General features: G+C 38.4%; 1 protein-coding gene across 5 annotated transcripts in view; it reads right to left on the minus strand.

The window, feature by feature from the left end:
- Positions 1 to 24,007, minus strand: part of PBK (PDZ binding kinase) — a 35,752-nt gene extending 11,745 nt beyond the window's left edge. The window contains exons 1-7 of one of the 5 annotated variants that reach the window (XM_041767242.1): positions 23,965 to 23,999; positions 22,779 to 22,943; positions 19,939 to 20,009; positions 15,264 to 15,357; positions 9,606 to 9,748; positions 8,707 to 8,876; positions 6,957 to 7,086 (exon numbers count right to left, since the gene is read on the minus strand). In XM_041767242.1, the coding sequence (XP_041623176.1) occupies positions 6,957 to 7,086; positions 8,707 to 8,876; positions 9,606 to 9,748; positions 15,264 to 15,357; positions 19,939 to 19,996 (595 nt within the window). In that variant the 5' untranslated portion in view covers positions 19,997 to 20,009; positions 22,779 to 22,943; positions 23,965 to 23,999. Of the gene's footprint in view, positions 1 to 6,956; positions 7,087 to 8,706; positions 8,877 to 9,605; positions 9,749 to 15,263; positions 15,358 to 19,938; positions 20,010 to 22,778; positions 22,944 to 23,859 lie in introns of all 5 variants that reach the window. The other 4 variants (XM_041767241.1, XM_041767239.1, XM_041767240.1 and 1 more) reach the window with 4 other exon arrangements.
- Between the last annotated feature and the right edge of the window lie 239 nt (positions 24,008 to 24,246).

Here is a 24,246-nt window from a genome sequence, read left to right on the forward strand (position 1 = left end):
TGAATAAAATCTTTAAAATAAAAAAATTAAAAGTTCCAAACAGCATTCACTAATGTTCCATTTACCTTATATTCATATAAAGAAGCAAATGTAAATGTTATTTATTAAATAAAATGTTGAAAGCAGAGGCTTTCTTTACAAGACTGGCTCTTGGTTCTCACCAAGATTTCAAATTTCCCTGAGGATGTCAGTATTTTTATCAGAGAGAGAAGAAGAGTTAGTTGGTGCAGGCCAAGGAGCAAAGAGCAGCAGATCGGCTTTTATTACCATCCTGCTCTCCTACTTCTACCCCGGTTTTGTCTTCTACCAGTTTGCCCAGTCTTGTCGACTACACCATACTAAATGAATTCCTTTATAAGACGTCATTAAAACTTTGTTTTCCATTCCTAGATCTTTTACCACACAAAAATCCCAATCCAGGTTAGAAACCATTACTAAAGTTGTCATCAGTTAAGGTAGATATTAATAAAAACACAATAATTTATATTATAGGTATGGCAAGTGAGGGGGCTAGAGGCTTAGTGGAAGACAGACAGGAGAGATATTGTTTACTATATACTTTTTATATATAGGTTTTGATTTTTGAAGAAAACTTATTACTTATTTAAATATGAAAAAAATAGAAATTTTAAAAACTGCATAAAGGGGGGGAGGGGCAAGATGGCGGAGGAGTAGGGTCTCCAGGTCACCTGTCCTCAGCAAATTACCTAGAAAACCATCCAATCATCCTGAAAACCTACGAATTCGGCCTGAGATTTAAAGAGAGACCAGCTGGAACGCTACAGTGAGAAGAGTTCGCGCTTCTATCAAGGTAGGAAGACGGGGAAAAAGAAATAAAGAAACAAAAGGCCTCCAAGGGGGAGGGGCCCCGCGAGGAGCCGGGCTGAGGCCGGGGCGAGTGTCCCCAGGACAGGAGAGCCCCGTCCCGGAGGAGCAGGAGCTGCACCGACCTTCCCCGCGGAAAGGGGCTCCCCGGGAATTGGAGCAGGATCCCCAGAAAGGCGGGGACGCCCTCGGGCTCCCTGGGACAGTAACAGAGGAACTGCGCCCCGGGAGATGCGCCGAGCTCCCTAAGGGCTGCAGCGCTCGGCGGGACCCGGAGCAGCTCGGAGGGGCTCGGGCGGCGGCTCCGCGGAGGGGGCTGCGGGGGGGGAGTGAATCCAACAGCGCAGGCCCCGGAGCACAGGGCGCCGGGACACAGCCCAGGATCCGGCCTCCCCCGGGACAGGCAGAGGCCGGGAGGGCCCAGGACAGCAAGGACGCTCCTGCCTGGAACTGAGCAGATCAGCGGCCCCGCCCCGGAGCCCCCAGGCCCTGCAGAAGGAGAGCCCCGGAGCTACTGCGGGGGCTGACTCCAGGGTCCCAGAGCTGCCCCCGCCACTGTGGCTTCCTCCCGGGGCCTCACGGGGTGAACAACCCCCACCGAGCCCTGCACCAGGGGGGCAGAGCAGCTCCCCCAAGTGCTAACACCTGAGAATCAGCACAGCAGGCCCCTCCCCCAGAAGACCAACGAGACGGACCAGTTCCAAGGGAAATCAAGGGACTTAAACTACACAGAATCGGAAGATACTCCCCCGTGGTTTTTTTTTGTTTTTTGTTTTTTTGTTTTTGTTTTTGTTTTTGTTTTTTTTGTTTTGTTTTGTGCTTTTTTTTTTTCTCTCTTTCTTCTTGATTTCTGATTGCTTCCCCCACCCCCCCTTTTTTCTTTTTTCTCCTTTCTTTCTTTTTCTTTCTTTTTCTTCTCTTTTTCCCCTATTTTTTTCTTCTTTCTCTTTTTTCTTTTTCTCTTATCTTTCCTTCTCTCTCTTTTTCTCCTTTTCCCAATACAACTTGTTTTTGGCCACTCTGCACTGAACAAAATGACTAGAAGGAAAACCCCTCAAAAAAAAGAATCAGAAACAGCCCACTCTCCCACAGAGTTACAAAATATGGATTACAATTCAATGTCAGAAAGCCAATTCAGAAGCACTATTTTACAGCTACTGGTGGCTCTAGAAAAAACCATAAAGGACTCAAGAGACTTCATGACTGCAGAATTTAGATCTAATCAGGCAGAAATTAAAAATCAATTAAATGAGATGCAATCCAAGCTAGAAGTCCTAACGACGAGGCTTGACGAGGTGGAAGAACGAGTGAGTGACATAGAAGACAAGTTGATGGCAAAGAGGGAAACTGAGGAAAAAAGAGACAGGCAATTAAAAGACCATGAGGATAGATTAAGGGAAATAAATGATAGCCTGAGGAAGAAAAACCTACGTTTAATTGGGGTTCCCGAGGGCGCGGAAAGGGACAGAGGGCCAGAATATGTATTTGAACAAATCCTAGCTGAAAACTTTCCGAATCTGGGAAGGGAAACAGGCATTCAGATCCAGGAAATAGAGAGATCCCCCCCTAAAATCAACAAAAACCGTTCAACACCTCGACACTTAATAGTGAAGCTTGCAAATTCCAAAGATAAGGAGAAGATCCTTAAAGCAGCAAGAGAAAAAAAGTCCCTGACTTTTATGGGGAGGAATATTAGGGTAACAGCAGACCTCTCCACAGAGACCTGGCAGGCCAGAAAGGGCTGGCAGGATATATTCAGGGTCCTAAATGAAAAGAACATGCAACCAAGAATACTTTATCCCGCAAGGCTTTCATTCAAAATGGAAGGAGAGATAAAGAGCTTCCAAGACAGGCAGGAATTGAAAGAATATGTAACCTCCAAACCAGCTCTGCAAGAAATTTTAAGGGGGACTCTTAAAATTCCCCTTTAAGAAGAAGTTCAGTGGAACAATCCACAAAAACAAGGACTGAATAGATATGATGACACTAAACTCATATCTATCAATAGTAACTCTGAATGTGAACGGGCTTAATGACCCCATCAAAAGGCGCAGGGTTTCAGACTGGATAAAAAAGCAGGACCCATCTATTTGCTGTCTACAAGAGACTCATTTTAGACAGAAGGACACCTACAACCTGAAAATAAAAGGTTGGAGAACCATTTACCATTCAAATGGTCCTCAAAAGAAAGCAGGGGTTGCCATCCTTATATCAGATAAATTAAAATTTACCCCGAAGACTATAGTGAGAGATGAAGAGGGACACTATCTCATACTCAAAGGATCTATCCAACAAGAGAACTTAACACTCCTCAATATATATGCCCCGAATGTGGGAGCTGCCAAATATTTAAACCAATTAATAACCAAACTCAAGAAATACCTTGATAATAATACACTTATACTTGGTGACTTCAATCTAGCTCTTTCTACCCTGGATAGGTCTTCTAAGCACAACATCTCCAAAGAAACGAGAGCTTTAAATGATACACTGGACCAGATGGATTTCACAGATATCTACAGAACTTTACATCCAAACTCAACTGAATACACATTCTTCTCAAGTGCACATGGAACTTTCTCCAGAATAGACCACATACTGGGCCACAAATCGGGTCTGAACCGATACCAAAAGATCGGGATAGTCCCCTGTATATTCTCAGACCATAATGCCTTGAAATTAGAACTTAATCACAACAAGAAATATGGAAGGACCACAAACACGTGGAGGTTAAGGACCATCCTGCTAAAAGATGAAAAGGTCAACCAGGAAATTAAGGAAGAATTAAAAAGATTCATGGAAACTAATGAAAATGAAGATACAACCGTTCAAAATCTTTGGGATGCAGCAAAAGCAGTCCTGAGGGGGAAATACATCGCAATACAAGCATACATTCAAAAACTGGAAAGATCTCAAATTCAAAAGCTCACCTTACACATAAAGGAACTAGAGAAAAAGCAACAAATAGACCCCACCCCCAGCAGAAGAAGAGAGTTAATTAAAATTCGAGCAGAACTCAATGATATCGAGACCAAAAGAACTGTGGAACAGATCAACAGAACCAGGAGTTGGTTCTTTGAAAGAATTAATAAGATAGATAAACCATTAGCCAACCTTATTAAAAAGAAGAGAGAGAAGACTCAAATTAATAAAATCATGAATGAGAAAGGGGACATCACTACCAACACCAAGGAAATACAAACGATTTTAAAAACATATTATGAACAGCTGTACGCCAATAAATTAGGAAATCTAGAAGAAATGGACGCATTCCTGGAAAGCCACAAACTACCAAAACTGGAGCAGGAAGAAATAGAAAACCTGAACAGGCCAATAACCAGGGAGGAAATTGAAGCAGTCATCAAAAACCTCCCAAGACACAAGAGTCCAGGGCCAGATGGCTTCCCAGGGGAATTCTATCAAACGTTTAAAGAAGAAATCATACCTATTCTACTAAAGCTGTTTGGAAAGATAGAAAGAGATGGAGTACTTCCAAATTCGTTCTATGAGGCCAGCATCACCTTAATTCCGAAACCAGACAAAGACCCCACCAAAAAGGAGAATTACAGACCAATATCCCTGATGAACATGGATGCAAAAATTCTCAACAAGATACTAGCCAATAGGATCCAACAACACATTAAGAAAATTATTCACCATGACCAAGTAGGATTTATCCCTGGGACACAAGGCTGGTTCAACACTCGTAAAACCATCAATGTGATTCATCATATCAGCAAGAGAAAAACCAAGAACCATATGATACTCTCATTAGATGCAGAGAAAGCATTTGACAAAATACAGCATCCATTCCTGATCAAAACCCTTCAGAGTGTGGGGATAGAGGGAACTTTCCTCGACATCTTAAAAGCCATCTACGAAAAGCCCACAGCAAATATCATTCTCAATGGGGAAGCACTGGGAGCCTTTCCCCTAAGATCAGGAACAAGACAGGGATGTCCACTCTCACCACTGCTGTTCAACATAGTTCTGGAAGTCCTCGCCTCAGCAATCAGACAACAAAAAGACATTAAAGGCATTCAAATTGGCAAAGAAGAAGTCAAACTCTCCCTCTTCGCCGATGACATGATACTCTACATAGAAAACCCAAAAGCCTCCACCCCCAGATTGCTAGAACTCATACAGCAATTTGGTAGCGTGGCAGGATACAAAATCAATGCCCAGAAATCAATGGCATTTCTATACACTAACAATGAGACTGAAGAAAGAGAAATTAAGGAGTCAATCCCATTTACAATTGCACCCAAAAGCATAAGATACCTAGGAATAAACCTAACCAAAGAGGTAAAAGATCTATACCCTAAAAACTATAGAACACTTCTGAAAGAAATTGAGGAAGACACAAAGAGATGGAAAAATATTCCATGCTCATGGATTGGCAGAATTAATATTGTAAAAATGTCAATGTTACCCAGGGCAATTTATACGTTTAATGCAATCCCTATCAAAATACCATGGACTTTCTTCAGAGAGTTAGAACAAATTATTTTAAGATTTGTGTGGAATCAGAAAAGACCCCGAATAGCCAGGGGAATTTTAAAAAAGAAAACCTTAGCTGGGGGCATCACAATGCCAGATTTCAGGTTGTATTACAAAGCTGTGGTCATCAAGACAGTGTGGTACTGGCACAAAAACAGACACATAGATCAATGGAACAGAATAGAGAACCCAGAAGTGGACCCTGAAATGTACGGCCATCTAATATTCGATAAAGGAGGAAAGACTATCCATTGGAAGAAAGACAGTCTCTTCAATAAATGGTGCTGGGAAAATTGGACATCCACATGCAGAAGAATGAAACTGGACCACTCTCTTTCACCATACACAAAGATAAACTCAAAATGGATGAGAGATCTAAATGTGAGACAAGATTCCATCAAAATCCTAGAGGAGAACACAGGCAACACCCTTTTTGAACTTGGCCACAGTAACTTCTTGCAAGATACATCCACGAAGGCAAAAGAAACAAAAGCAAAAATGAACTATTGGGACTTCATCAAGATAAGAAGCTTTTGCGCAGCAAAGGATACAGTCAACAAAACTAAAAGACAACCTACAGAATGGGAGAAGATATTTGCAAATGACATATCAGATAAAGGGCTAGTTTCCAAAATCTATAAAGAACTTATTAAACTCAACACCAAAGAAACAAACAATCCAATCATGAAATGGGCAAAAGACATGAAGAGAAATCTCACAGAGGAAGACATGGACATGGCCAACATGCACATGAGAAAATGCTCTGCATCACTTGCCATCAGGGAAATACAAATCAAAACCACAATGAGATACCACCTCACACCCGTGAGAATGGGGAAAATTAACAAGGCAGGAAACAACAAATGTTGGAGAGGATGCGGAGAAAAGGGAACCCTCTTACACTGTTGGTGGGAATGTGAACTGGTGCAGCCACTCTGGAAAACTGTGTGGAGGTTCCTCAAAGAGTTAAAAATAGACCTGCCCTACGACCCAGCAATTGCACTGTTGGGGATTTACCCCAAAGATTCAGATGCAATGAAACGTCGGGACACCTGCACCCCGATGTTTCTATCAGCAATGGCCACAATAGCCAAACTGTGGAAGGAGCCTCGGTGTCCATCGAAAGATGAATGGATAAAGAAGATGTGGTTTATGTATACAATGGAATATTACTCAGCAATTAGAAACGACAAATACCCACCATTTGCTTCAACGTGGATGGAACTGGAGGGTATTATGCTGAGTGAAATAAGTCAATCGGAGAAGGACAAACAGTGTATGTTCTCATTCATTTGGGGAATATGAATAATAGTGAAAGGGAATATAAAGGAAGGGAAAAGAAATGTTGGGAAATATCAGGAAGGGAGACAGAACATAAAGACTCCTAACTCGGGGAAACGAACTAGGGGTGGTGGAAGGGGAGGAGGGCGGGTGTTGGAGGGGAATGGGTGACGGGCACTGAGGTGGACACTTGACGGGATGAGCACTGGGTGTTTTTCTGTATGTTGGTAAATTAAACACCAATAAAAGTTAATTAAAGAAAATAATAATAATAATAATAAAAAAATAAAAATAAAAAATAAAAAAAAATAAAAACTGCATAAAGTTTTAAAAATTCGAATACTACTTACCAGTCATATTTTCATCGAGTGGCAGAGAGACTCCTACATCACAGATTTTAATTGTTTCAAAATCACCTTTAATTACAACATTTGAAGACTTTATGTCTCCATGAAGCAGTTTCTTTTCTTGGTGTAGATACTAGAATAGTGGAAAATTTAACACATATGAGCAAATACATAAATTAATAAAAAGATATGATAACCTTCAAACAAAACCAACTTGAACTCCCTTCCTGAACTGCATGCAGGATTTTATTTGTCCACCATTCCAGATTATTTGAAGTCAGACAAGGGAACATACCATGTTACTTTGGTCTGCCACACTGACCAGACATAAAAGAGTCTTTGGAAATCAGTATCTATTTACAGATAAGCTAACTTTTTATTTTCCAACCCATCTCATATTTTATAGCAAAAGGAGGATACTGCAGCTTTAAAAATGTATCACAATTTTACTCGAGGCTAGTAAATTTAGAAATAAATTTGGAATCTTCATGGGATGGCTGGGTGGCTCAGCGGTTAAGCATCTGCCTTTGGCTCAGGACATGATCCTGGAGTCCCGGGATGGAGTCCCACATTGGGCTCCCCGTAGGGAGCCTGCTTCTCCCTCTGCCTATGTCTCTGACTCTCTCTCTCTGTGTCTCTCATAAATACATAAATAAAATCTTTAAAAAATAAACAAATAAAGTTGGAATCTTCACAATGAGGCACACATTTCCCATACTGTCAAGATGTTGCAGAACGACAGATGAGTAGGGGCTACATGTAAGTCACAAGCAAAAGAGGAAAGAGAAATGTCATCTAAGACTATATTTTATTTTACATATTAGCTCTTAGTAACAATATTCATCCATAATCAAAAATAATCCTGCAAAACTGTTTGTTCATGCATTAGCATTTGAGCATCTACTCTGTGAGCTGGGCTTGAAATGAGTGGAGACAATTTTCAGTATATACTTTGGAACACACTGCTTAATTTAAATGTTGCTGATCATAAATTGAGTATGCTCAAGCATTTTTTAGTGAAATTTATTATTTTCACTATATACATTTAAAGTCATTATTTATTAAATCATTCAATTATTAATTTAGCTTAGCCTACCCATTTACAATTAGTTTTTCTACATACATATTTAGAAATATTGCTTTTATACAGTTTCACATTTCATAATTCAATTTAACATGAGACTTTGATATCAGTTTCAATATATGATCCACTTTTGAGTCATCCAACAGTGTTCTAGAGCCATCATTACTTCTGTTTGGGTACGTATGAAAAATAATTCTTTTCCTTCCTTAACACTGTATCTATTCAAAGGCACAATAATTTATCTGAAAAACATGGAGAGGTTCTTTTTTTTTTTTTTCAGTTGATCTATATATATTGATATCCAAAACTTAACATCTCATAAAGCAATCTTTAAGAGGCTTGTTTATCAATACAGGATTAGGCTATACCCCCAGGGATAATTACTAAATTTGTGTTAAATTGATTAATCCTTTTAACTAAATCTAACATATGATCTCTATTAAACAAAACTACTTGACTTGGGTTATTTCAGGCAACGTAAAGGCCTCAAAAAATACCTTGCTGAACAAGATAAGGAAATAGTGCCCTCCGCAATATGAAAGAATCTATTGACTCTAACTTGGGGCAACTACCTCTTTCAGGGGGGAAAAAAATTCCACCCTGTAATTAGGTATGTAAAGTAGTTCTTTCATGTTCCACAAAAACCATTTAAAATATAATGGCAGTTACCTTTAACCCTCTTGCCATGTTCAAAGCAACTTTTAAAATTATGGCTGCTGGAAAAGGATCTTGGCTGTCTTTATTTCGTTCTTCTATTAAGTCATTTAGAGACTTTTCACCTCCATATTCCATAGCAAGACATAGACTACCATCACTGGCTTCAGTGAAGGCACGATAACCTTAAAGAAAACAGGACATTTTCTTACTAGAATAAGGAAGAATAATAGTATTTAAGTTTTTTTACTGTGATGTGACTGAAAACATATCTGAATTAACACTGACAAAATACAATGGGACAATTATTTATAAAGCTAATTTAGTAGCTATAATTTAAAATGACTTCAGTGTTTGCCAATAGTATTACAAATTAAAATATTTTTAAATGTTTTATGCCTTCCTAAATATAATGGTTTCACTAGTCCTATTTACATTAAAAATGAAAATAAGGATATTATCTAAATGAAGATCATTTTATATTCCCAAATTCTCTACAGTACCAGCATCATAATGAGTGTATCTACTCCCACGAAATTTTAAAAATATATAAGCATCAGGGGCACCTGGGTGGCTCAGTGGTTGAGTGTCTACCTTCAGCTCAGGGCGTGATCCCAGAGACTCGGAATCAAGTCCCACATTGGGCTACTCACAGGAAGTCTGCTTCTCCCTCTGCCTATGTCTCTGCCTCTTTCTGTGTCTCTCATGAATAAGTTAAAAAAAAAAAAAACTTAAAAAAATATACATAAGCATCTAAAAATATTACATAATTCTTATTTCGGAACATTCACAATAATCTGATTCTTGCCAAACTCCACTACTGTCTTCATTTTTATTAGTGCAACTGGTCAAGAGATTTTATAAACTGTTTCTGAATAAACATACATACTGTTATAAGATAAATTTAAACTTACCTACAATGTTTGGGTGATGGAGGTTTTTCAAAATCTTAGCTTCATCTATTAATCTCTTTTGATACATACTTTGGTAATGATCATTACATTTAGGATTAATCTTTTTCACAGCCCAAGGAGAATGAGACAAACCTCTTGGAGATCTTAAAAAAATAATCAAAAAAACGTATAGAAAGAATAATAACCATAATGCATTTCAAATGACTAACAACTTTCAAATTTTAAAAAGGGCTCAATAATACTTTGTTTAAAAATTTTTCTAAAAAAAAAAATAAAATAAAATAAAATAAAAATTTTTCTTTAAAAAAAATTTTTTTTTTTTTTTTAATTTATCTACGATAGTCACAGAGAGAGAGAGGCAGAGACACAGGCAGAGGGAGAAGCAGGCTCCATGCACCGGAAGCCCGACGTGGGATTCGATCCCGGGTCTCCAGGATCACGCCCTGGGCCAAAGGCAGGCGCCAAACCACTGCGCCACCCAGGGATCCCAAAATTTTTTTTTCTTTAAATATTTTCAACTACTGGGGCACCTGAATAGGTCGGTCAGTTAAGCATCTGACTCTTGATGTCAGCTTAGGTCATGGTCTCAAGGTCAGCACAGTGTCTGCTCAGGACTCCCTCTCCCTCTGCCTCTGCCCCTCCTCACCCGCCCCCTACCCACCATGAGCACTCTCTCTCTCTCTAAAATAAATAAATTTTTCAACAGTTTAAAAAATATTTTCAACTATCAACACCTCTGCTCCACATCCTTTTAATTGGAAGACAGATATATAGCTGATATATCTATTAATTCCAAGAGAAGTCTGGTATCTATTGCTGAAAGGGAGGGGTTAAAAAGAGACAACTAAAAGGAAAAAGATAAACATTATAAATTTCAAACTTCATAATTACTATGCTGTTCTCTAATTTTTCCCATTTCAGCATGTCAGACTACCAACTCCCTATCAAACATTTAACTGTATGTACCAGAGGTAAGTTACAGAATGCTAAGTAATAAGTGTTTATATCCAAAAAGTTGAATTTAAAGAAAAGATGTACAAAAAACATTTGGCCCATATATGGTTGTGCAAAGAATAACAGATTCTTCTTTGCCAATAAATATTGTACCTCTACAGTAACCAATCTATCCTATACCCTTCACCATATACTCAAAGACATACATTTAAGAAGATAATAAACATAGAAGGATGCCTGGGAGGCTCAGAGGTTGAGTGCCTGCCTTCGGCCCAGGGCATGGTCCTGGAGACCCGGGATCGAGTCCCACGTTGGGCTCCCTGCATGGACCCTGCTTTTCCGTCTGCCTGTGGCTCTGCCGTTCTCTGTATCTCTCATGAATAAATAAATAAAATCTTAAAAAAAAAAAAGATTTTATTTATTTATGAGAGGAACAGAGAGAGATAGAGAGGCAGAGCCACAGGCAGAGAAAGGCAGAGCCACAGGCAGAGGGAGAAGCAGGCTCCACTCAGGGAGCCCGACGTGGGACTCTATCCCGGGTCTCCAGAACCATGCCCTGGGCTGAAGGCAGTGCTAAACCGCCGAGCCAACCGGGCTGCCCAATAAAAATCTTAAAAGAAATAAAGAGATAATAAACAGAAATGAGAAAAAAATGTAAACCATCTATTTTTCAGGAAGAATCAGACATTTTAAAACTATTTAAGGTATAGGGACACCTGGGTGGCTCCGCGGTTGTGCGCCTGCCTTTGGCCCAGGTCGTGATCCCAGGATCCAGGATCGAGTCCTGATCTGGCTCCCTGTGAGGAGCCTGCTTCTCCCTCAGCCTATGTCTCTGCCTCTCTTTCAATCTGTCTCTCTCATGAATAAATAAATAAACCTTAAAAAAAAAAAAAGAGTATTTAAGGTATAAACATTTTGAGATCTAAAGAAACAGGTAAAACAAAGTCAAGGAGAAGTTTACATGATAAGGTAGGTAGTTATTCATCCGTACAGCAAATTAAGGGCAAAATACATGCACTATATGGGCACAGAGGTAATGAAAGAATCTTGACAGAGATAAAAGTTTTACCATAAGATAAAACAATAGACTGAACTGAGAATCCACTTGGTTGTGCAGTAACTCATGAATATTGGCTCTAAGATGGCAGGACCCTTTTTTTTTTAAAATCAAAAAACATGTGCTCAAAGGATCACTAGATTTCTTAATTCACATACATCTATCACAAATAAGTTTATCCAAATTTTTTTTATTTTTAAAGATTTTATTTATTTACTCATGAGAGACCCAGAGAGAGAGGCAGGCAGAGACACAGGCAGAGGGAGAAGCAGGCTCCATGAAGGGAGCTCGACGTGGGACTCGATCCCAGGTTCCTAGGATCATGCCCTGGGCTGACGGCAGCACTAAACCGCTGGGCCAAATTATTCTTAAACCTCCAGTTTTAGATAACAACAGCATTTGGGGATGACCTCTTCCATGTCATTGTATTATGAAAAATTTATTTTTCAAGTTCCAAAGGGTACCCCTCAGCTCCCAAGTATTTAGAATTCAGTAAACATATCCACCTTCGCCTTTCCCATATCTCAATCTACAGAATGCCAAGAACATATTTATAAAATCTTTTTTTTTTTAAGATTTTCTTTATTTATTCATGACAGACACACAGAGAGAGAGAGAGAGAGAGAGAGAGAGAGGCAGAGACACAGGCAGAGGGAGAAGTAGGCTCCATGCAGGAAGCCTGATGTGGGACTCGATCCCGGAACTCTGGAATCATGCCCTGAACCAAAGGCAGACGCTCAACCGCTGAGCCACCCAGGCATCCCAAGAACATATTTATAAAATCTTAATAAAGTATTTTGCCAAGCTAAAAGTTTGTTCATTGAAAAGACAAATAAAACAGGCAGATTTTTAATGAGATTGCACAAGGAAAAAAAATAAGAGGCTCAAATAATATTGCCAACAAAAATAGAGACAATCACAGATTCATCAGAGAGAAAAAAAATTTAAGTGAATAAATACTACTACTTTTACCCTAATATATTTAAAGGACAAAATAAACAAATTCTTAGAAAAATCTAAGAAAACTGACAAAAGAGAAAATGTAATCAAGAGTTTAAGACATTCCATAAGAAACACAAAGCCCAAATGATTTTATAGGTGAGTTTACTGAACTTTCAAGGGATATATCATTCCATCTTACACAAACTATTCTAGGGAATAGAAAGAAAATGGGGTAGAGGTCTAATATAACCTTAATAGACAAATCAAATAGGGACAGCAGAAAAAGGAAAATCACAAGCTAATTTCACTTAAATCATAGATGTAAAAATCCTAAATAGCAAAATGAATTCATCGGTTTTATTAGAAAATAATAATGTATCACAACTAAGTTAATCTAGGAACACAAATTTAACATAAAAAATAGAGACTTCTAGATTAAAATACCTTGAACATACACATTAATTTTGATCTCTCCCAAGCCCCCACTGAAATAAAAGCAAGTGGGTATTTTAAGACCTATACCCAATGAAAAGGATGGAAATAATGAAAAGGAGACAAAACACTTTTGGAAGCTTGGAAAGCAGATGAAAGTAACTGACTTAACAGACCTAGTGAACTTCTTGAAAATCACTTAAAAAAGCAGGTGAACTCCTAGACACTCTCTCTGATTCTGCATCTCTAGCGCCTGTCTACCTCCTATTCCCCTTCTGAAGACTGGAGACTAGCTTTGGAAGAGGTTAAAGCAGAAGGTCTTTAGCTTTAGCTTTAGCTTTACTGGCATAGCTGAGAACCCATGAAGCACATAGGGAAGAGTAATTCATGACCATATGCATACTAAATGCTGAATGTGTTTTCACATGTGTATATTCCTGTGTTACTAACGTCCAGATCGGGATACAGAGCACTGATAGCACCTTAAATAAACTTAGGGTGCCATCTGAAAGTGGAAAACTTTCAGATAATTAATTAAAAACAAGACAGACAAAAATGAAAAAAATATAAGTTATCAGAAGATAAAGTTGGAGAAATGTCCCAGAAAACAGAGCAAAAAGAAAACCAGGCCAAAAAAAAAAAAAAAAAAAAAGTGAGTAATAGGAACTCTAGAGAGCAAAGAGAATAATGGGGGTGAAAATTATCAACAAAGTAATTTAAAAAAGAATTTCCCAAAATTTAAGAGTAGGAATTTTCAGATTCCAAAAGGCTCACACCCATGTATGTCATTGTGAAATTTCAGAACACTGGTGACAAACAGAAGATCATAAAAGGTTCCAGCACAGTGGGAGGGACAGATAACCTAAAACAGATTACATAGAAAGCAGGAGCAATCAGAAAGGCTTCAGAAATCTCAACAGCAACACCACAGGCTAATAAACAATGAAACAATGACCTCAAAATTCTGGAGGAAAATTATTTCCAAACAAAAATTCTGACTCAGAAAAACAAAAAGGCCATTCAAGTATGAGAGTAAAATGAAAATTTTCATAAATGCAGATTCTCAAAAATGTTATTTCCTGTGCATCTTTTCAATGGGGGGCTACTATATGCCCTCAGTCAAAATGAGATGTAAACCAAGAAATAGTTAGATAAAAGATACAGAAAAACAGAGGATCCAACTCACCAGAGAAGTGAGGGAAATCTCTAGGTTACCAGTAAAAGAAAACCCCAGGTTGAAAGCCCACATCAGGAGCAGTGGTGAGGTCAGTCAGTGACTACCAACAGTCAGTATCAACAACATGAAGCTTTCTAATTAAGTCTTACATACAATAGAACTTTGTTGGCAACATATTAAATTTTTTTAAAACGAGGGAAAAAAATGAGACTAGCCAATGAACCTGTGAGAACCTTTTCTTTCAAAAACTTGTTTTTAGACACTAAAAAATGAATGTCTACAAAACAAATAGCACAGAAACATACAAAGGCGGTGTTTAAACTACAAAACTTATTCAATAGCCACACACATATAATTCTATGCTATTCTCAATTCATTAGCTTTTTATTGAAGAAAGCATTTCTATTTGGAAACAACAAAAACTTAGATGAAGCTAACAATATGCTAGTAGGATGATTCCAAGAACACATTAAGGAATATATGTTGACCTAAGTTGTTTGCCCACTTTATAACCATGAAACCAGGTACAAAGTAATGAGTAAAAGAAAAAACTTTTTTAAAAATGTCTGTTAACACTTAGAATTTTATTTTTCTTTAACATAATTTTCCTACTTTAAAATCATATATATGCCCTTTTTACTTAATAGTGTGACATAAGAAATAAAAAATTTCATGTCTTTAAATGAAAGTATGCTAAGAAGGCTACTCTCCAGATAAAAGAGGTTAGCAGTCACTGACATCCCCGACATCGGTGTCGACTCTGAGGTTTTCCTATTAAGACTCCTGCATTGTTACCACACAGGAAACACCTTCCCTCTGTCTCTTTCTCTTCCCACACCAAGGAAAGCCAAGGAAAAATCGTAAGGTAAGTTCCTTCTCCTTTAATAATCTATCAGTAGGAGGATAGGAGAAAAGTATTACCAGGCAAAACTCTGGCAAAGTTATAAAAGGTTCTAGGACCAGAATGTAGCCGTCAGACAAGATCAGGAACATACCTCAAATCTAAAATATTTGAATTTTCATATTCTTTATTGTCTTCAAGTACAGAGCAACTATGGTTTCATGTGAAAAAGTTAATCTGGAATGTTATACTCACCTTTTCATAAGGTACACATTTACCCCAGTACCAAAGCCAAGCTTCTGCATAAATGGAGAGGCAGGAATATTTATACATGGAGTTGAACATAATGCTAAACGTCAGAAAGGGAAATAAAAAAAATATCAAATTAGTATTTAAAAAGACCTCTAGGGCAGCCCTGGTGGCTCAATGGTTTAGCGCCACCTTCAGCCCAGGGTGTGATCCTGGAGACGCATGATAGAATCCCATGTCAGGCTCCCTGCATGGAGCCTGCTTCTCCCTCTGCCTGTGTCTCTGCCTCTCTCTCTCTCTCTCTCTCTGTGTCTCTCATGAATAAATAAATAAAATCTTTAAAAAATTTTTTTTTAAATTAAAAAAAATAAAAAGACCTCTAACAAGAGCATCCTAGTATTTTCAACATAGGAGTATTAATTGGCATAGTCTTCTGTAGAGCAATTTGATACTATCTACACTAATTTTAAATGGATACCCTTTGACCAAGTCTACTTTTGGAGCCCTATCTCACAGTAACCCAGAAGCAAGGATTTGCAAACAGCCTATTTTTTTTTTTTTTTGGCTCACAAGCTAAGATTGTTCTTAGATTATAAAAGTGTTGTTAAAAAATAAATAAAGAATATGCAACAGAGTCCCTATGTGGCCCACAAAGCCTAAACTATTTACTGTATGCTGTTTGCAAAATTGTGCACTACTGCATGTGCCCAAAGGCATTACACACACACACACACACACGTATGCACACACATTTCAATATTGGGATTTGATTTTGTGACGGCAAAAAAACAAAAACCTAAGTAATCATCATTAGGGTCATAATTATATTACAAAGCATTATGCAGTCATTAAAAAAGATGACATACAGTTTTACTTTTGTTCAAAAACAAACTGCCTTCTTGCCATGAATAACTAAAACACTTGACAAAATATAAGTTTTCAGACATCTGACATCAGGCAGAGCAGGGCTGTGAACTCTGAGAGAAGAGAAACAAATGATGTGAGCCCTATCATTGCCCTTACTTACTGCCTGAAGGCAATTTCTGGGCCCCAGCACACAGAAACATAGCCCAGAAGTGTTGCTGAATTCAGGAGAAAGAGATTAGAGGTCAAGGAGATCTAAGTATCTAGAATTACAGGGAGAGAACTACAGGGAGCCATTTGGAAGGATTGCTCCAGAGACCTGAAAAGAGGTTTTCCTTGGAGTGTTTGGTTATCTGCACATACAATGGATGGAACTCCCCAAAGTAAGTGAAAATACCAAACCCAAGTAGTAGACTAAACAACTGTTGGCAGAGCACACTCTAGGAATAGTTCAATTACCATCAGCCAGAGTGTGGTAACTTTGTAACACACAGGTATGGAGTAAAGTCCTCTAAATGATCACAATTTAACAGTACCACTGTATTTTTGCCCAAGAAAAATGTTTACAGTAAAGCTTAAAACCAAACCTCAAAAGAAACAAGCTAATGTGCAGGTAACTTAACTGGACCATAACAAAACCACACACTCCCTCCACAGAATAAATCTAGCACTCCACAATGTAAAATATCCAGCAGCCACTTAAAGAAATTACCAGGCATGAAAGAAGAAATACAATCCATACCAGGAGAAAAATAAACCAAAAGAAAGGTACCATAAAATGACAGTGATATAGAGTTAAGAGGTAAGAATCTTAAATCAGAAATCTTAAAAATGTGCTCAATAATGTAATGGAAAATGTGAGCATAAGTGAAAAAAAAATGTTAAAAAAAAAAAAACCTAATGGAACTTCAAGGAGTAAAAATAATACAACTGATAAGAATAAGAGCATCTAAAGATGCTGTTAGAGAAGCATCTAGGGAAGAAGGTAACTGAATTTTAAGACAAAGCAACAAAAACCACCAAAAATGAAGCACAGAAAAAAGATTTAAAAAAATACAAAGAAATAATCAGGAAGCTTTGGGACAATAGCAAAATATGAGATTTGATCCAACCACAGAGAATTACATTAAAGGTAGTCTAAACAATGTTGTCCAATAGAACTTTCTGTCATGATGGAAATGTTATATATCTGTGTTGTCCAGTATGGCAGCCACTAGTCACATGTGGTTATTGAGCACTTGAAAAGTAGCTAGTACAACTGAGGAACTAAATTTGTAATTTTATTTAATTTTAATTCATTTGAACCTAAATTTAAATCACCACATGTGGCTAATGACTAAACAGTCCAATTAAAGGCAGAAATTGTCAGAATGGATAAAAACCAAGTAAGACATAACTACATGGTGCCTATAATAAACTCACATAAATATAAAAACACAGGAGTTAAAAGTAAAAAGTTGGAAAACATCCTATTCAAACAGCAATCAAAATAAAACTGGACTGGTTCTATTAATATCACATAAAGTGAACTTTAAACAGACAGCACAATACTGGATAAAGAAAGACATTTCATAATAGTAAAAGGGGTAAGAAGTCATCAAAGAAATAATCATCCTAAATGTAGGTATCTAGTAAAAGCTCTAAAACACATATGGCAGTCACTGTAGAACTCAAAGGGAAAAGTAGATAAATCCACAATTGTAGTTGGAGACACTCCTCTCAGTAAGAGTAAGTAAAATTAGTAGAGATATAGAAGACCAGAACAAAACAACGTAAGTCAGCCAGCTTGACCTAAATGATATTCATCGACCACTGTACCCCAGAACAACAGGAAGTATGATCTTTCCAAGTACCTGAAACACTCACCAAAATAAATAAACCTTAAGTCAAGAAAGAAAATGTAAATACCAGTATCAGCCATGAAAAAGGAGGTATCACCACAGATCCTACTGACATTAGAAAGGTACTAAGAAATATGAGCATATCATGGATAACATTTTGCCAGTATATTTGACAACTTGAAAGTGAAAAACTTCCTTGGAAAACACTAACAAAGTTTACACAAGATGAAATAGATCATCTGAAGAGCCCTGTATCTATTATCTGTGAATTCACAGTTAAAATCTTCCTCCTAAGAAAATTTCATCCTGCACGGACGGCTTTACTATCATCAAAGGAAGAAAAATCAGTTAAGGAAAAAAAAAAAAACAAAAAACAAAACCCTATCAATTCTATATAGACTTTTCAGTAAAGGAAGAAAAATCAGTTAAGGAAAAAAAAAACCCTATCAATTCTACATATACTTTTTAAGGAAAAAGAAGGAAACCCTCCCCATATTACTTTAAAAATATAGAATAAGCTTATATCAAAACAAGAAAGATATTCCAGGGACAGCCCCGGTGGTGCAGCGGTTTAGCGCCGCCTGCAGCCCACGGCGTGATCCTGGAGATCTGGGATCGAGTCCCGCATTAGGCTCCCTGCATGGAGCCTGCTTCTCCCTCTGCCTGTGTGTCTCTGCCTCTCTCTCACTCTGTATCTCTCATGAGTAAATAAAATAAAAAAATCTTTTTTTAAAAAAAAAAAGAAAGAAAGATATTCCAAAAAAAGAGACAACTACAGTCCAATATCCCTTATGAACACAGAAAATATTAGCAAACTGAATTAAGCAACATATAAAGTACATTATGACCAAACTGGCTTTCCCCCAGGAATGAAAGGTTGGTTTAACATTTGAAAATTAACATAATTTACCATATTTAAAGACTAAAAAAGCAAACTATCTCAATAGATTCTGAAAAAGCTCTTGACAAAGTTCAACATCCATTCATAATAATGAAGGATAATAAAAGGAAATCCCTCACCCTTATAAAGAATAACTGTGAAAATCCTACATCTAACATAAAACTTCACTGGGAACAAGGCAAGTATGTCCACCCACATCTCTTCATTTTTAAGATTTTATTTATCCATGAGAGACAGAGACAGAGACACACAGAGAGAGAGAGAGAGAGAGAGAGAGAGAGAGGCAGAGACATAGGCAGAGGCAGAAGCAGGCTCCCTGCAAGAAGCCCGATGCGGGACTCCATCCTGGACCCCAGGAACATGCCCTATGCTGGAGGCTCAACTGCTGAGCTACCCAGGCATCTCAATATCTCTTCTATTCAAAAATATACTAGAGTCAGTGACATAAGGAAAGGAAAAAGAAATAAACTAATACAGATGGGTAAAAAAAAAAGTAACACTGTCTTCATATATCCATCTATAACAGTACCAACTATGTATATAATAGCCTAAGGAACCCATAAAAAGCTAATAGAATAAGTGACTGTAGCATGGTTGCAGGATACAAGGTGAATATATGAAAATCTGTATACTAGAAATAAACAAGATTAGATTTTCTCCTCTGTTATCTTCCAGAAATTTTATAATTTTAATCATTTTTGTAAGTGATGTAAACGGAGAGAAATCTGCATATGAGTATCCAAATGTTTTTGTTGAAAAGATTATATTTTATTCATTGATTTGCCTTGGAAAAATATCTTTCTCTCACAAGAGCACTGAATGTATGAAAAGGGGAAAGGTAAAGTAATTCATGGGTCAAACTGATTCTTTACTAGGGAGAATCTCCAAATCTGTTAGAATGTCGCCAAAAGATGGCCAAACCCTGGCCTATAAAATAACTCTTAATTGTTAAAATCAACATTACAAGGAGAACTTATGCTGAAATTATGTATAAGTAATAATTAAAGGATCAAACTCTAATAATGCTAAAACATTTCTAAAAGCGGTAACAATGAAAAAAGATTTTATATCTTACCAGATTTCTTTTTTTCCGATAATTTGCTTGGTGTCTTGAAATTATTGATTTCTTCCATTGTAATAAACACTCTAGGTGATGAAAAGAAATTCAAAGTTACACTGCAGTTATACAGAATACAACTCTAATTCATGAAGAAAAAAAATCCTATAACTCCTTTTCTCATATAAACATAAAATTTGAGAACAGAAAAATACCATGATAAAGATTTGGCCTAATTTTACTTACAATGAGAAAACTGAAACCTAAAGAAGTATAACTACTTACCCAATGTCCTACTACCAGTGATAAGGTTTTTGTTTATTTGTTTGTATTAAAAAGTAATACACACACTTGGAGAAAAAAAAGTTAAAAAAAAATCACCTAGTACAAAAGGTAAAGATAAGTTTCCTTCTCACATTTCCCAGGGGTCTTTGTTAACAGGTCTTTATACCCTTTAAAGAAACTGTCTATGCAAGCAGCATTTACTCATAATAGCCAAAAAGAGGAAACAAGTATTCATCAGATAATGAATAAACAAAATATGGTATACAATACATACAACAGATTGTTCAGTCATAAGAAGGAGTCCTGATATATACTACAACATGAATGAACCTTAAAAACATGCTAAGTGAAAGAAGCCAGACGCAAGAGGCCACATATATGGCTCCATTTGCTGAAAATGTTCAGAATAAGCAAATCCATAGACAAAAAATAGATTATCAGTTGCCAGGGACTGGGGAGAAGGGAGAACATAGAGTGATTCCTAGTGGGAGTGGGGTTTCTTGTGATGATAAAAATGTTCTAAAATTGGGTAGTGATTTGATATATTCACCTCTGACTACCCCTAAAGTCACTACATTATATACTATCAGAGTGAATTTTATAATATGTGAGTTGTATCTCAGTAAGTTATGTAAAAATTGTTTAGGAACAGAAAATTTACATATTGCATATACAAGCAAGTTATTCAAGCTCTTTATTTCTTCTGTAACATAATTGTTAAATAATCCTTTTTAATAAAAGTTTTATTTTATTTTAAAAAAAATTTTTTTAAAGATCTTACTTATTCATGAGAGACACAGAACTAGAGAGAGAGAGAGAAAGAGAGGCAGAGACACAGGCAGAGAGAGAAGCAGGCTCCATGCAGGGAGCCCGACGTGTGACTGGATCCCGGGTCTCCAGGATCACAACCTGTGCTGAAGGTGGCGCTAAACCACTGAGCCACCCGGCTGCCCTTAATAAAAATTTTAAATATTACTTTTTCTTTATTAAAAATAGTTTGGTTTCCTATTAAATTTACTGTAAAGAAAACTGTTACTACATGTCTGGAAGACTGTTTGGTCTGTCTATTAAAAAAATGGGAAGCTAACAGAGTGTTTGCATCCAAAATATATAAAGAACTTATACAACACACTCACACACACACACAAAATCCAATTAAAAATGGGCAGAAGACATGAACATTTTTCCAAAGAAGACATACAGATGGCCAACAGGCACATGAAAAGATGCTCCAAGTCACCCCATCAGGGAAATGCAAATCAAAACCACAAGGAGACATCACCTCACACCTGTCAGAATAGCTAAAAACAAAACCACAAGAAACAGCAAGTGTTGGTAAAGATGTGAAGAAAAAGGAACTCTCATGCACTGTTGTGGGAATGCAAATTGGTGCAGCCACGGTGGAAGACAGTATGGAGGTTCCTCAAAAAATTGAAAACAGAACTACCCTATGATCCAGTAATCTCACTACCTGGTATTTGCCCAAAGAATACAAAAATACTAATTCAAAGGGATACAAGCACCCTGATGTTTACTGCAGCAAAGTACAATAACCAAATTATGAAAGCAGCCCACGTCCATCAACAGATGGATGGATAAAGAGGATGTGGACATATATACAGTAGAATATTATTCATCCATCAACAAGAATGAAATCTTGCCATTTGCAACACAGGTGGATCTAGAGAGTATAATGCTAAGTGAAAGAGTCAGAGAAAGACAAATACCATATGATTTCATTCATGTGTGGAATTTAAGAAACAAAGTGGGGATGAAACAAAGACATTGAAAAATAGACTCTTAACTACGGAGAACTAATTGATGGTTACCAGAGAGGACGAGGGTTGTTAAGATGGGTGAAATAGGTTAAGGGGATTAAGAGTACACTTATCATGTTGAGCACTGAGGAATATACAGAAGTGTTGAATCACTATACTGTACACCTGAAAAAAATATAACACTGTATGCTAACTACAGTGGAATTTTTAAAAATAAAAATTGGCAGGCAGAGAATATATGCTTAAATTTTGTATAGCGCCCTCAATAAATAGCATTTTTTAAAACTCTGCCAAGAAAAATCGCCTCAAAGGCCCAGCTTTAATTGTCTATTGACAAGAAGTTTGTTTGTTTTTTTAATGTAGCTACAATCCCCAGTCTTCAGATTTGCCTGAATTTGGAACACCAAAGATCTTTTTGTCATGCAAAAATACACAAATTTGGGCAGCCTGGGTGGCTTAGCCGTTTGGCGCTTGGTGTCTTGAAATTATTGATTCAGCCCAGGGCATGATCCTGGAGACCAGGGATTGAGTCCCACGTTGGGCTCCCTGCATGGAGCCTGCCTCTCTCTCTCTCTCATGAATGAATAAATAAGATCTTTAGAAGAAAAAGACACACAAACTTGATCAAGTGAAACATTTAACTAAAATGAAGGAACACGTTTTTCTGGAACAAGTTTCAGGCCTTTGCAGAATGATAAACTACTTTAACGGAGTGGGTGAAGGAGTACTTCTACTTTGGAAGTAACTTCCCCACATGTGGTTCTGATTGCCCTTCTCCCATCTTCATTCACCTACCCTCACAGGAAGCAGTGAAGGAGCACCTCCAGGAGCTTTCTACGACTTCTACCTACCCATGGGAAGCCAGTCTTCATTCACTAAGTCAACATACACTTACTGAGCGTGTACCATGTGTTAAGCACTGTTCTAGGCACCGGAGGGAGACCCAGCAGTGCACACGACCTAAACAAACAAGAAGATGCATACATAAAGTATTGTACGCCAGTACAGGGAAAAACAGGCCAATGAAGTGAGTCGGTGTCGGGAAACCGCTTGAAATTTGAGTTGGGCTGGTGGAGGGAGGTCTCCCTGAGATGTCATTTGAAGGAAGTGAGGGAGCCAGACCATGAAAATATCTAGGGGAAAGTCTGCAGGACAAAAGTAGTAAAATAGGGGACGCCCGGGTGGCTCAGCGGTGGAGCGTCTGCCTGCACCCCAGGGCGTGACCCTGGAGACCCCGGGATCGAGTCCCACGTCGGGCTCCCAGCATGGAGCCTGCTTCTTCCTCTGCCTGTGTCTCTCATGAATAAATAAATAAATCTTTTCAATAAATAAATAAATGAATAAATAAATCTTTTAAATAAATAAAATCTTTTTTTTTAAGTAGTAAATGCAAAGGCCCTGAGGCAGAAACCTTCAAGGGAAAGCTAAACTGGCAGGGCTAGCACAAGGGAGAAGGAAAAGCAGCCAAAGAGCTTGAGGATGCAGGATGGCAAATCCCGTAGAGCGCTGAAGCCATAAAGACTTTAGCTTTTATTCGCAGACCTTTGGCCACAGTAAGGATTTCAGCTCTTGCTGAGAAAGGAGAAGCTACCGGAGGATTTTGAACCGCCTGTCCTTTGTAAGCTCCCGGGCCGAAGGAGAGACAGTCGGTGCCTCTACCTTCTACCTCTTTCCTGAAATCTCCCCGCCCCTCCCCCACCCTAAGATGCGGACGCGCCCTCGGGCTGGGTCGCAAACGCTCTTGCGAGGTAACTCCCGGCCGAACGCCCCACTCCCAGCGCCGTCACGGAGCCAACGCAGAGGCCGCCGCGGCGGGGTCGCTCGGCCCCAACCCGGGCCCGCCAGCGGCCAGGGGCCCACAGAAAGCTCCCCTTACCGGAGCCACGCCGGGGAGGAGAGGTCTCGGCCAAGCCGGTCTTGAAATCTGATCCCGAGCGGCGCCCCCACCGCCACCCGCCAACCCACCAACCCACCAACTCACGTTAACAGTCTTTGCGACCGGACCCTCCCCCACTTTCAAAACCGGCGCGCGCCGCTACTGCGCAGCCGCGAACTACGGAGTGGCGAGAAGGACAGAAGAAGCCGGTTCGCCGTTTCTGCACCTTCTCGCTCCTTTCTGTTTCGAGGATCCCACCTTACTACCAAACGGGGATGCGTTGAAGACCAATAAAAGGAGCTCAAGAAAGGATGAACTGATTTTTATAGCCACTGTCAGCCTTTCAAAATAGACAGCTTCGGTAAAAAAAAAAAAAAAGAATATTTA

The sequence above is a fragment of the Vulpes lagopus genome, chromosome 8 (genome assembly GCF_018345385.1).
Source record: "Vulpes lagopus strain Blue_001 chromosome 8, ASM1834538v1, whole genome shotgun sequence".
Lineage (NCBI taxonomy): Eukaryota > Metazoa > Chordata > Mammalia > Carnivora > Canidae > Vulpes > Vulpes lagopus.